We start from the raw sequence: 12,382 nt of genomic DNA, 5'->3' as shown, positions 1-12,382 counted from the left end.
GCAAAGCTGTGAATATTGGATGCCAGGACCCAAAAGAGGGTCCCCATTAGGGCAAAGAAGCCCAAAGAGACACTGAGGACATCCTGGCCCCATATACAAAAGGTCTTCATCTCTATGTGTTGCCCATGGCCCCCAGATCCCCACAGGCAGCCTGGAGCTGTGGTATTCCCTGTCCTTGGCTCCAGGGGGAAATGGGAGTCCCCAATGGACTTGGGGGGGTTCATGAGCCTCAGATCCATGGGGAGACAGAACCTTCCAGCAATGCCCATAAGGGTTTGAGGTAGCCCCCACCCAAGCTTCCACCCAACTGATGGAAGAGGTGAAGTGAACCATAGGATCCCAGTCTGGTTTGGGATGAAGGGACCTTAAAGCTCCTCCATTCCCAACCCCTGCCATGGGCAGGGACCCCTTCCACTGGAGCAGCTGCTCCAAGCCCCTGTGTCCAACCTGGCCTTGAGCACTGCCAGGGATGGGGCAGCCACAGCTTCTCTGGGCACCCTGTGCCTCAGCACCCTCACAGGGAACAGCTTCTGGAATCCTGAACATCTAAGACAAGTGGTCCAGGTTATGGGGATAACTTCTTGTTTCTCAGCCCATCTTTATTCCATGATACCAACTACATCATGGTCTGCTCAACACAGTAATTCCAGGGGGGAATTGGGAGCTGGGGGGGTGAAGGGCTGCGATATCCCTTGGGATGTAAAGCACATTCCAGCATGTTAACCAGCAGCCTGGCTACCTCCTGGCTACCTAAAGCTGCAGCTTTAGTTCAGCTTGCATAGTACAAGCAGCACTGTAACACAACCGCACCAGCTCCACACACAGATGCTGCTGTGTTCAATCAGCCTCTGCCTGTACTCCAGTTAAACCCAGCATCACCCTCCTCTTGCCGGGAACAGAGGGCTCTGTTCCAGTTCAACTCCAGTCACCACGGAGCCTTCCCCCGTCCAGCCCTGAGCACTGCAGTGCTGTGATTTACCGGATGAGATGACCTGCAATGCAGAGGCAGGCTTGCTACACTGATCCTCCTCCTGGATCTGTAATCCTCAATCCCCCCTGGGGAATGCCTGGAATAGGGAACTACTTACTCACTATAGTCAGCACATCAGCATCTTCCATCTCCATGTGCTGCATCCCTGATTGCTATGAAGTTCCCTTTCCTTTTACCCCTTTCTCCACCCTCCCTTTGTGTCTCAGTACCCCCGAGCTCACCTCTTGATGCAGGATACAGGGAGCAGCTACTCCCCCATCCCTCCCATCAGTCTCATGCAAGGCAAACAGAGGAAACACAGGGAGAAAGGGCTCTTTCCATGGCAGCAGCTCCTCTCCCAGGCAGCTCAGCATAAAGAAGGGCAATGAAGGGAGCTATCCTCTGCCATGCTGAGATCTGCAGGCGTTGCAGAGTAGCCAGGGCTCTGTTCTATGCAGAGAAGCAAAAGATCTGTTATTTGGAGGAGAAGATGGGGGTTTTGTTCTCCTTTTGAATTCCTATACACAGTGAGAGATACCTGTGCTATATGGGAAGGAGAATTCACCCACATGCTGGGGTTTCTTTAAATATCCCCATGAAACAGACAGAAACCCTAGAACAATTCATTTGGAGTGAATTTTATCACAAATCCCCATTACTTACATCAAATTCTCAGTCTCATTTTCCCTTCTGGAAATCTGGGAAGCGGAACCATTGGAGAAGAGAATGCTCCTGAATGGGACACCTGAGAGCAGCTCCAGTGCCTAAAGGGGCTGCAGGAAAGCTGGAGAGGGGCTTGGGACAAGGGCCTGGAGGGCCAGGCCAAGGGGAATGGAAACCCAGAGCAAAAAGGGACCCTAATGCTAGAGGGGCTTTGGGATGCAGCAGGAAACCTCCTCACACAATTAGGCGAATCAAGCCTATTAAAGGACAGTCAACACTGAAGAGTTATCATCAATCCCTCTCTTTGGTTATGCAATTACCCTAATTACATCAAGGCAATTGAACAATCCTGGTGCTAAGTGGAGCTTTGTTACAGGCTTTTCAGTTAGGGCATCATTTTAGGTCCTCACATAAATACCACCTTAAAGGGAGGGGTAAAGACCACTCTAAGTGGTGCAGAAGGGTTTTTCTGAGCAGAAGATTCACATTTCTATGGAAAAGCATAAAACAACCAAGAAAATGTCCATTTTCATCCCCAAATTCCTGGTTTCCCCCTTGGATTAATGCCCAAACCTTCTGCACCAGCTCCTGCATCATGGATTTACTTCCACTTTTTTATTATTCAACTTTTTATACATAATAAATACAAACTTTTTACAGCCCATAGAAAGAAAGCATCTTGCACCTATGCTTTCAGTGTACTGACGCTGGACACGATGAGACGTCCGATACATGCCCTGTATGAAGAAATCATAGTTAAAAAGGAGGCTTCTTTGTACAACTTCTCTTCCTTTTTTTTGTCTGTTTTTCTTTTTTAAATAAAATTAGCAGCTCTTACAGAAAATATCTTAAAATACAACGAAAAGAGACTTTAAATAACGTTTCCTGCTGTTCTGAAAGTCCAGGGATGAAGGACGCAAGAGAAACTGGCCAAAGAAAGCAAAGGTGAACGTTAACGGTGGCAATAGTTGTTCTTCTGCATGGTGAAGCTTTCCAAATGGTTTGCAAACAGTTTAAATCCTTAGTTTTTCTCTTTAAAAACTTCTTTTTCTTCGTTAAACTTAAGAACAAGTTTGATAAAACACATAAAAAGACCTCAAACAGATCAACAGGACGAGAGGTGCAAAAGAACGACGCGGATGGGAAAGACTTCATAGGACAGGCACTGGTTTCAGCACTGATCCAGGAATGGGTTTCTTCAAACAGCTCCGCTCTAGGTTCAAGATCCCATTGGGAAAGGAGACTGGCAAACAGCCTGGGTTGGGATTGACAAGTGTGTGTGAGGTGTATGGTAAAAGCTGGTTAGATGGGTTGGGGTTTTCTCTGTTTGCTGTAAATGCAGCCTCAAAAGATAGCCCTTGTTAATGAAGTAAAGGTAGAGAATGTACTGGCATAGGAAAGAAAACGAAGACACAAAAGCAACAGAACCCCTACAACAGCTGAAAAACCCCAACCTTGTGATGATGCCTCTTAGCTGAAGCTTTGATCTGATGGAGATGGCTGAAAATCATTGAGTTCCTAAAGAAACCCCCTTTTCCTCCAGCTTTCCCCTCTCCTCCGACCATTCCAAGAACAAAAAGGTTCCTTTATCAGAGATCTCAATTGAGAAGTAGTTGGGAAGTTCTTTTACTCTCTGTTTCTTGCCTATAAGAGCAATTGGAGACTGTGGTCTCGGCCACCAAGGTGGCTTGAAGGCTTTACAGGAGCCAGAGGTTCTCCTGGCTCCCTGGCTTTGGCTAATGAATGGGTTGTCCATGTGGGAATATGCTATAGGACCATCCAATGCCAAAACTAACTAATGCATGTATATACTCTAAATGTAACTCCTAAGATGTTCTGATGCCAAAGATACACTGCTAAGGATGGATAATAAAGCACACGGCAATAACTGGGAGAAGAGTGACCCAAATACTTGGGCAACCAGAAACCAAACCAAAACCCCCCAAAATCTGCTAAGAATAGAATAAAAGAAGCTCAATTTCCAGATCTAGACAAAAAAAATCTCACTTACTTTGCTACCAGTTGGTTTATGCTATGGAACAAGATGTTGCTACTAATTCAGCACCTCTGTATTAGATACTCTATTCCTAAATGTACTGCATAAATACGAATACAAAGGACATACAGTTGGACTGTTCATCATTGAGAGGTGTGCATTAATGTATGGTCTGCATCAGTTTGCCTCATCTAGAAGATTCTTTGCCTGTTTCTTCCTTTCTGCAAGGGGATTGAAGAGGAGCCAGCCTCTATTTATACCTATTTCAGTTCCCTTTCTTTCTGCAAATCTGATTAATCCCTAATCAGACAAAGTAAATGCTACTTGAGGAATTGACAATCATTTCACACATTCCTATGGCAACAGTAATATACTGTACTAATGCACGTGGTCGAAGGACGTTATGACTTAAGTTGCATGAAGGAGGCTCTTCTCTTCAGCCTCCATATAACAACTGACCATCTTCAGCCAAGAGAGAAACCTGCTCCAAGGCAATCCTCTGCTCGCTGTTTGGCCTGTCTTGCTTTGTGCTAAGAGAGGAAAAATGATGTATATAAATCAAAGCAACAAAATCAAAAGGCACAAAATAGTCATGACTGCAGGAAGGAGTCCACCAGGTCACTGCCACATAAAATCCTCCCTATCTCTTGCTCTAGTCAAAGTCTTCATCATGCAAAGGTGCCTAAAAACTGAGATTGGACCAAATATCACGTTTGGTCTTGATTGTAGCACTACTACTTAACTAGTCCCATCGTTACACCAGAGTGATTTCCACGTCCTCTATCTTCTCTGTGGTCCGGCGGTGATGCTGTGTTGGGGGTGGTGGAGCTGCTCGTACCTGAAACAGCCAGAACCAGCCTGTAACTATCAGAGTATTTCAGAGCTTGTAGAGACTAAAGCAGCAGTTTTAGGCTCATCCCTCCAGATGCAGCAAATGTATAGGTTACATATGAAGATCAACTGAACTACAGGGAGAAACCAGGTGAATTCAGGTCCAGTCATCCCCAGTTAAGCCATCAAGGCTCTCCTCTATAACTTGTCACTACTCTTAGGTGGTTTTCCTCCAGGATAACTAGCACTCCCAACAGGGCAAACACACCAAGAGAAGTATCCCACTTATTCTGCATGCATCCATGGATAATCCAGGACCTGAACCTGGGACACACTTTGGATCTAACATCAAATGCTGAAATCTGATGATGCCATTGCCTGGCACTCACGTGGATTGGGAGCTACAACAATGTCTTGTTGCATCTAAGTGGCTTATTGGTATTTACTCAATCCCTGACCTGAACGATACACACCTGAAATCTGATGCTATATTTACACTCTGCCACATCAATATAGTTATTACTGCTCTGGATAGAGCTTATCTTAAGTGCTAACAGCACTGCATGGCATGAGTTTTGGCACGTGCTTGCAGAATACACTGGAGTGACTTGCTATGGAAAACATGGATTGTGAAGCAATAATGTAATAAACTACACATTATATATATATACAGGTGTATTTAAAATGCAAAACTAACAGAAATCCTTTCAATTAAGGCATGACACTGGAGTAATATCCTGAAAAGACACTAAATTGCATGAAACTCATGAAATATAAAGCTATTAAATGGGAAAGCTGAATCAGCATCTTATTGCAAGGGAATATGAAACCTCTCCATTGACTAGCTAAATGCTAAATGATGCAGCACTACCTCTGCCTTGTGGATAAAGGTAACTCATTGACTAACTGCAATAATGAGAATGTAACTTATGAATAGCCCCAAATGCTCTTGTTGTGCAACCGTTGAGGCTGCCAGGAAAAATACAACTGAAGATGATTTGATTTAGGGCTCTGAAACCATCCCAACCTTGATTTCAAAGCTAATCCTAGGAGATGGGGTTTGCAAGTCCTAAAGTGATTAAATTCTTCCTTTCCTTTTCTGTCAAAGTCTCTCTTTTGGGGCAGCAAAGACAAACCAGAATATATGGATGTTATAATTCAGACTTTTAAATCCCAACCTCTCCAATCAAGGGGTTTGGGAGTAAATTTAACCCTAAATGCAATGGAGTCCACACATTACCTCAAACTGCTAGGAAGCAGGTATGTCTGCTGGCATACTGGAGGAGAATTGTACATATAATTCAATGGTTCTGGCATTTATTCACCCCCTTTTCTAGCTCTGTTCAGGGGTTATTCTATGTGTCAAGGCCAGAAACAACCTCCCAATGCCTGCAAAGGCACTCTAAGTTTATCGCCTACCACCTAGTTAGCTCTCACTATAGATGTAATTTCCTCACAGGTTACATGCCTCATGCAGAGACACAGAGGTATTACAAGTATGCAGGCAGAAGGGCAGCTTAGATGAAGGAGAAGGGATGGGTAAGATTCAAGGTCATCTTTACACACAATGAGTAAGTGTTCAAACAAGCACAGCTTTGTTTTGTTCTAGTGCTTACTTCACCTCAAAGAGCTCTTGTGTCCTCCAGCTTTTTGACACATCTTTGGTATCATCAAAGGGGAGTGAACAGACTTTCCCCTGCAGTCTTCATCTGAGAGAACACGTTTTAATACATAGTAATGGTATCTGCAGAACACGGAGAGCTCCTCAGTGCTGCATCACCCCCCTGCTTTGAACGCACCCATCCTGCTTCACCTAAACTGGGCTTTATACATTCATAGCTTCAAGAGAACATCAGTATTTGGTTTGAACTCACAGGTCGCAGTTTTCCATAGGAACTGTCAGGAGGAATTCGTGGAGGCTGTGAGAATCCAGGGGACTCTGAGCTGAAGCTGTTTTCTGCAGGGGGAAGGAACAACCCATCAAAACCAAGCCTCTCTACATCACTGAATGACCTTCAGGTGGCAAAAACAGCTTCTTCCCCCCACCCCCTTGAAATAGGAACATTCATAATGAAGCATCTTGCTGAGCTGTTTCTTTTGCCATCCCCAAACCTCTTACCATTAGTTGAGGGTGATCTGGGGAAGTACTGAGAACCTCGTTTATCTGGACTGTGGTAGGGACTAGTGGGAGGCTGGTCGTACAGGGGCAGAGGTGGAAGGCCATGGTTAGGCTTTGGAGTTGGGGATACCTGTGGGAAGAAGAGAGAGGGTTGCAGCAAACCTCACTCCTCAATAGCTTTTATCCCCCCATTGAGGCACAGGCAGCTGTCTGACACATCCCTACACTCAAACTGACACATCAGTACACAGGAGCTTTCATCTGAAGGAAAACCACGTGTCCAAAGTGCTCTCAGGTAGGGTTTTGAGGAGGAAACCCAAGATATCCAACAGTGATTGCATTGGTGGTAAATCACAGGTTGCCACCGAGCAGAGAGTTTCATCCTCTCCCAGGTAATTGAGACTTTGGGAAGGTCAGCTGAAAGTCACTTGGCCATACAAGAGCTTCCAGATTGTGGGTTTTATCATATGTATCATGTAGAAGTGAAGTTTTCATGGTCAGCCCCCATCAAAGACTAAAAATAGCAGAGAAATGACCTTGTAGGGAACACAAAAATCCAGTTTCTAGCCCAATGACACAGGAGAATGTGTCTGATATTCTAACATGAAACGAGGCCATTTTGGCTAAAATCACTGTAATGCACTATCTGACAGCATTCTGCCCTTCCAGATTGAGCAGATACAGAACAGACTTCAGTATGAAAGCATTAAATGAGGACTGAGAGAGCCTGTAATTCTCTCTGCCAGCCTGCATTTGATGTCTCACTCAATGCCATAAATTCATTACAGGAAGTAGACTGGGAATTTCCTCCTTGGCTTCATTTCCTTTCTATCAAATACTTGCCTTTATCCACAGATCCATTTGGTAAAATACATCAGTTGGGCTGGGAAAGAGACTCAAAGTGAAGCACTCAGGGTTTGGGTTTTTCATTTCATCCTGCTTCTGATTTGGTTGTTTTCCTTAAACTGGTTCTGATTTATTTTGCTTAAATAATTTATGGGGTTTCTCTCTTAAATTGGTCCCAATTTGGGTTTTTTCCCCTCTGGAAGCAGCAAACCTGTGAGCATTGCACAACCACCCTGACAAACCCATACCCCACATTCCAGCCACCACCTCAGCCCTTGACATACCTGAATATCTCCAATCCACTGAGTCTCCCCATTTTCCGAGGCTGTCAGCTCCTCAACTAACACTGATGGGAAGACCCCAACGCGGCCGTTGAATTCTCCTTCCCAAAAGCCATCATCATCCTGGTTTTCCTTGTTCAAGATGCGGATGATGGCTCCTTCCGGAAAGGAGAGCTCATCATCCGTCTGGCCCTCGTAATCGTAAAGTGCTTTCACAAAACACACTGAAGGATGGAGGAGGAAGAAGAAAAGCATGATTGGCAAAGGCATAAAAACCCCAATCCTATACATACATTTAAGGTTGGACTTGATGAATTTAAAGGTGTTTTCCAAGCAACATCATTCTAAGATTCTATAATTGCTGAATCAAATGATTTTGGCTCCAAGGAGACCTTAGAGCAGCTCCAGTGCCTAAAGGGGCTGCAGGAAAGCTGGAGAGGGGCTTGGGACAAGGGCCTGTAGGGCCAGGCCAAGGGGAATGGCTTGAACCTGCCCAAGAGAGGGGAGACTGAGCTGAGCTCTGAGGCAGAAGCTGTTCCCTGGGAGGGTGCTGAGGTGCTGGCACAGGGTGCCCAGAGAAGCTGTGGCTGCCCCATCCCTGGCAGTGCTCAAGGCCAGGTTGGACACAGGGGCTTGGAGCAGCTGCTCTAGTGGAAGGGGTCCCTGCCCATGGCAGGGGTTGGAGCTGGAGGAGATTTAAGGTCTCTCCCAACCCAAACCAGGCTGGGATTCTGGTTTTGGTTTCCTTAATCTCAACTCTGAGAGACAGATAAATTACACAGGTTTGAGATGAGAAGAACTGTACTCAGAAACTGGTCAAATAGGAGAAACTCTCCTATGCAACATCCAAACTCAACATATAGAATCCTTTGAGAACAAGGCTGATACACAATTTAGCTTTTCATTGGTATTTACCACTGGAGTCTCCATTCAGGGTGCCTGAGACTAAGTCAGCCTCCGTGGAGTTATTTGAGGTGTGTGATCTGTTATCCAGTGCGGCGAGGGACTGCAGCATGCTCAGCAGGCTGCTGGACGTTGGGAACTGCAGGTACTTCTCTGGCACATACCCCACATGACCTGCTTTATTCCGTGCCTGTGAAAGGAGGGGCAGAAAAGATTCTCTGTTTTTGCTTATTATGGCTCTGAAAAGAGGCCAATGATTTGTCCTGTCTCAAGTTCTACGTTTAAAAGTATCAGAGAACACATTGAGAGCAGCCTGAGGAGCAGGACTTGGGGTGCTGAGTGAGGAGCAGCTCCCCATGACCTGGCTGCAGTGAGTGCTGGAGCCCAGAACCCCCCCGTGTGCTGGGGGCACCCCCAGAGTGTGAGCAGCAGCTCAGGGAGGGGATCCTGCCCCTCTGCTGTGCTCTGGGGAGACCTGAGAGCAGCTCCAGTGCCTAAAGGGGCTGCAGGAAAGCTGGAGAGGGGATTGGGACAAGGGCCTGTAGGGCCAGGCCAAGGGGAATGGCTTGAACCTGCCCAAGAGAGGGGAGACTGAGCTGAGCTCTGAGGCAGAAGCTGTTCCCTGGGTTGGACCTGAGCCTTAAGGTCCTTTCCAACCCAAACTATTCTATTATGACTCTATATGAAAAGAAAACAATCTCAGGAAACCAGTACCTTTACCCAGTCTTCCATATCTCCATCTTCTATCACCTCCAACACCTCATGTTCCTCTATGGTCAATTCATCTGGCTGGGAAGCCTGAAGTATATTACAGGAAGATCAGAAAATCAAGCAGTGTAAAGAACATTCTCATCCAGACTATTAAAGCTTATGTGGTTGCAAGAATTGAAAGGTCTATGGTATAGCATAGTTTAAAACATAAGTGTTCTATACATTTGCTGATGTTCACAAGGCCCTGTTTCATTCAGGATAGACAGAAGCACCCTGAACAGCATCAGCATGTCAAACCCTATTTACTTTGGGATCTCTCATTACACTGTACTCTAGGTCTACGTCTGCCACTGGCTTTGGCTCCACCGTGGTGTGATTTACAACTGACCTTGCAGTGCTAGCAGACATAAACAGCTTGAATGCAGTTTGTCAGCAAAGCCTGAACTCATGAATGGAGGTTTCACTATTACAGTACAAAGAGGAGCTTTGTCATGCAGCCTGACCCTGAGAAGGCATCTCTGCTACAGCCCCACCGGCTCAGCAACAGCAATGACAACAGGTTGTAACAGCAGACACACAGCTGGGGGCCCTGAAGCCAGGCAGGGACATCTCTGCAAGCTGTAAATAGGGAACAGACGTCAGGGCTGTGCTGAACTGCAGTTTAAATGTGTTTCACAATGGCAGGGAATTTACTGCTGCAGATATTCACAACCAAGTGCCAGATATATTCAATTACTGAGTCAAATGCTGACACTAGATGGGGCTTGGAGCAAGCTGCTCTAGTGGAAGGTGTCCCTGCCTATGGCAGGGGGTTGGAGCTGGATGAGCTTTGAGGTCCTTTCAACCCAAACCAGTCTATTACTCTGGGGTGATTCTATTCACGTCCCATAAGCACAGTTACATCTATGATGTTTGCTGCATAATTCAGTTTTCCAATCAATACAAAAAGATAAGTCACAAACCTTGTATGAATAAACAACTTTGCAGGTGAGAGGATAATTCCTTAGAGTACCAGAAGGACTAGAGCTACTGTCATCAAACACATCCATGCTGTCTTCAAACTCTTCACCTTCCTCCTTCTCTGCATCAGCATTTACCTGTTAAAACAAATGACATTTGGCATCAGAGCATCAAATGAAAAGGGAATAACAATGGAGATGAATTGATCAGTATTTTTCAGTGTGTTTTTTACTATTTATGATCATTCAAACTGGACAAAAACCCCAATGACTAAATAATATTCAACATGATTCTCAAGTAATGTGAGGAAAGTCATCAAACAGCAAATACAGGGAAGGAAAAGAGTCAGAGCTGTCATCAACCTACATCTCTGCTTAACTCAGATTACTTCCTCTTTCAAGTACTATGGATTTAGAAAGAACCAGACAAGTCTGGATGCTCCAACTGCACTGATGGGCAGTTATTTATTCCCTATAAGCTATAAGCAGAGACTCACATCCTTTGGAGATGCAATTTGAGAGGCACAGCAAAGAGTTTAATGGGAAGAGGAGTCACTGACTGAGAATTTCTGCTACTAAAGCTGAATGTACTCGTGAGGAGGAGTCTGAAATGAAGCCTCAATGGGAATACTTGGAAGTCACAAATAAGAACTGATGAGGTGAAAAATGAGCTTCTCACTGGTGTGTTCTGCACAATGGGCTTGGTGCAAGAAACAACAATCCTAAGAGGAAGAATGACTAAAAACTAGGTGTAAAAGCTGAAATACACCTCAAGTCAAGATACTGGAAAAACCCAAGTTTCCATAAGGGTAACTGGGGCAGCAGTGCCATGAGCTGTGCTTTGGCCTCCTGCCTGGATGACATCCTGAATAAACACCTTATCTCATGTGAAAGCAGGCCAGTCCTTCCATTCAAAGGCAACACTGTGGGGTATTTGTGTTTGCCATCTTCCCTTTATATAGTCCTTTAAATTTGGGAGTGCATTTGGTATTCCTCATAAATCAACACAAAGTTAGGCTGAGACTAAAGGCATCCTCCCTAAACCAGGTGATGCTGTACCTCTGCTCCGCAGCATCTTTGCTCTTCTAGAGCTGGGGTGGAAGAGCACAAAACTTCATCATTTCCCAACTCAGATTCGTTTGTAATGTTGCAATTTTTAGGCTAAAATCTGATAATTCAGATGATTATTTCCCCCTCACATTTTCAATAGGGCCTTTAGTGACATGGTTTAGTGATGGACTTGGCAATGCTGGGTAAAGGCTGGACTTGAAGCTCTTTTCCAACCTGTTTGATTCTATGCTTCAAGCTTGATTTGTTGCTATTAGAATGTGTTGATGGATGTTGCTGTAACAGCAAATCACTGCCCTGCCTCGTGCTTTGATGTGTTCCCAACCAAGCAGAAACTATGGCAAATGTAAGGTTTCCTTCTCCAGCTTCTAACTGCCTTTTGCTGTGCATGGTCTATGTCCCAGCAGCCGGAGCTGATCCAGTTGACAGCCACAAGGAACATCATGGAAATGAGTGTATCATGTCTAGAAAGAGGCCTTCAGAAAACATCTGCTCCTGGTTTCCTAACACGAGGCAGAAAATGCCATTTGCAGTGTGGGGGCTGCTCAATCTCCTTCAATGGATTTGTTTGCAAGAGGGAAAGCAGCATCAATGACACAGAAAATGAAGCAGCTCATTCCCTAAAACTCATCTTTCAACACATTAGTGATGATAGACAGCACATGCAAAGGATAAATACATGAGATAACTACACTGAAGGTATGAAACAGACAACGAGACAATAATAAATGCAAGTATAAAGTGATGAGATAGTTTGATTAGACATATGAAAAAGGTATGAAAATATATATAAGATCAAGATCACCATATATATATATATGTATGGACTTAAAGGTCTTTTCTAGCCTACATGATTCCATGATCCTATAATTGCTGCTGTGTCAAATGATTTTAGCTCGAAGGAGACCTTAAAGCAGCTCCAGTGCCTAAAGGGGCTGCAGGAAAGCTGGAGAGGGGCTTGGGACAAGGGCCTGGAGGGCCAGGCCAAGGGGAATGGCTTGAACCTGCCCAAGAGAGGGGAGACTGAGCTGAGCT

At 45.1% G+C, this 12,382-nt stretch overlaps 1 protein-coding gene across 1 annotated transcript in view; it reads right to left on the bottom strand.

Annotated features, from left to right (window-relative positions):
- Nucleotides 1-2,247: 2,247 nt before the first annotated feature.
- The window catches only part of FCHSD2 (FCH and double SH3 domains 2), a 139,154-nt gene continuing 129,019 nt past the window's right edge, over nt 2,248-12,382 (bottom strand). The window contains exons 14-20 of the mRNA XM_034060104.1: nt 10,283-10,417; nt 9,324-9,407; nt 8,622-8,799; nt 7,710-7,930; nt 6,580-6,709; nt 6,335-6,417; nt 2,248-4,467 (exon numbers count right to left, since the gene is read on the bottom strand). Coding sequence (XP_033915995.1) covers nt 4,384-4,467; nt 6,335-6,417; nt 6,580-6,709; nt 7,710-7,930; nt 8,622-8,799; nt 9,324-9,407; nt 10,283-10,417 — 915 coding nt within the window. The 3' untranslated portion in view covers nt 2,248-4,383. The remainder of the gene's footprint in view (nt 4,468-6,334; nt 6,418-6,579; nt 6,710-7,709; nt 7,931-8,621; nt 8,800-9,323; nt 9,408-10,282; nt 10,418-12,382) is intronic.

The sequence above is a fragment of the Melopsittacus undulatus genome, chromosome 2, assembly GCF_012275295.1.
Source record: "Melopsittacus undulatus isolate bMelUnd1 chromosome 2, bMelUnd1.mat.Z, whole genome shotgun sequence".
In the NCBI taxonomy this organism is placed as follows: domain Eukaryota; kingdom Metazoa; phylum Chordata; class Aves; order Psittaciformes; family Psittaculidae; genus Melopsittacus; species Melopsittacus undulatus.
The sequence above is the reverse complement of the archived record's forward strand: the minus strand, read 5'-3'. Positions and strand labels throughout refer to the sequence as shown.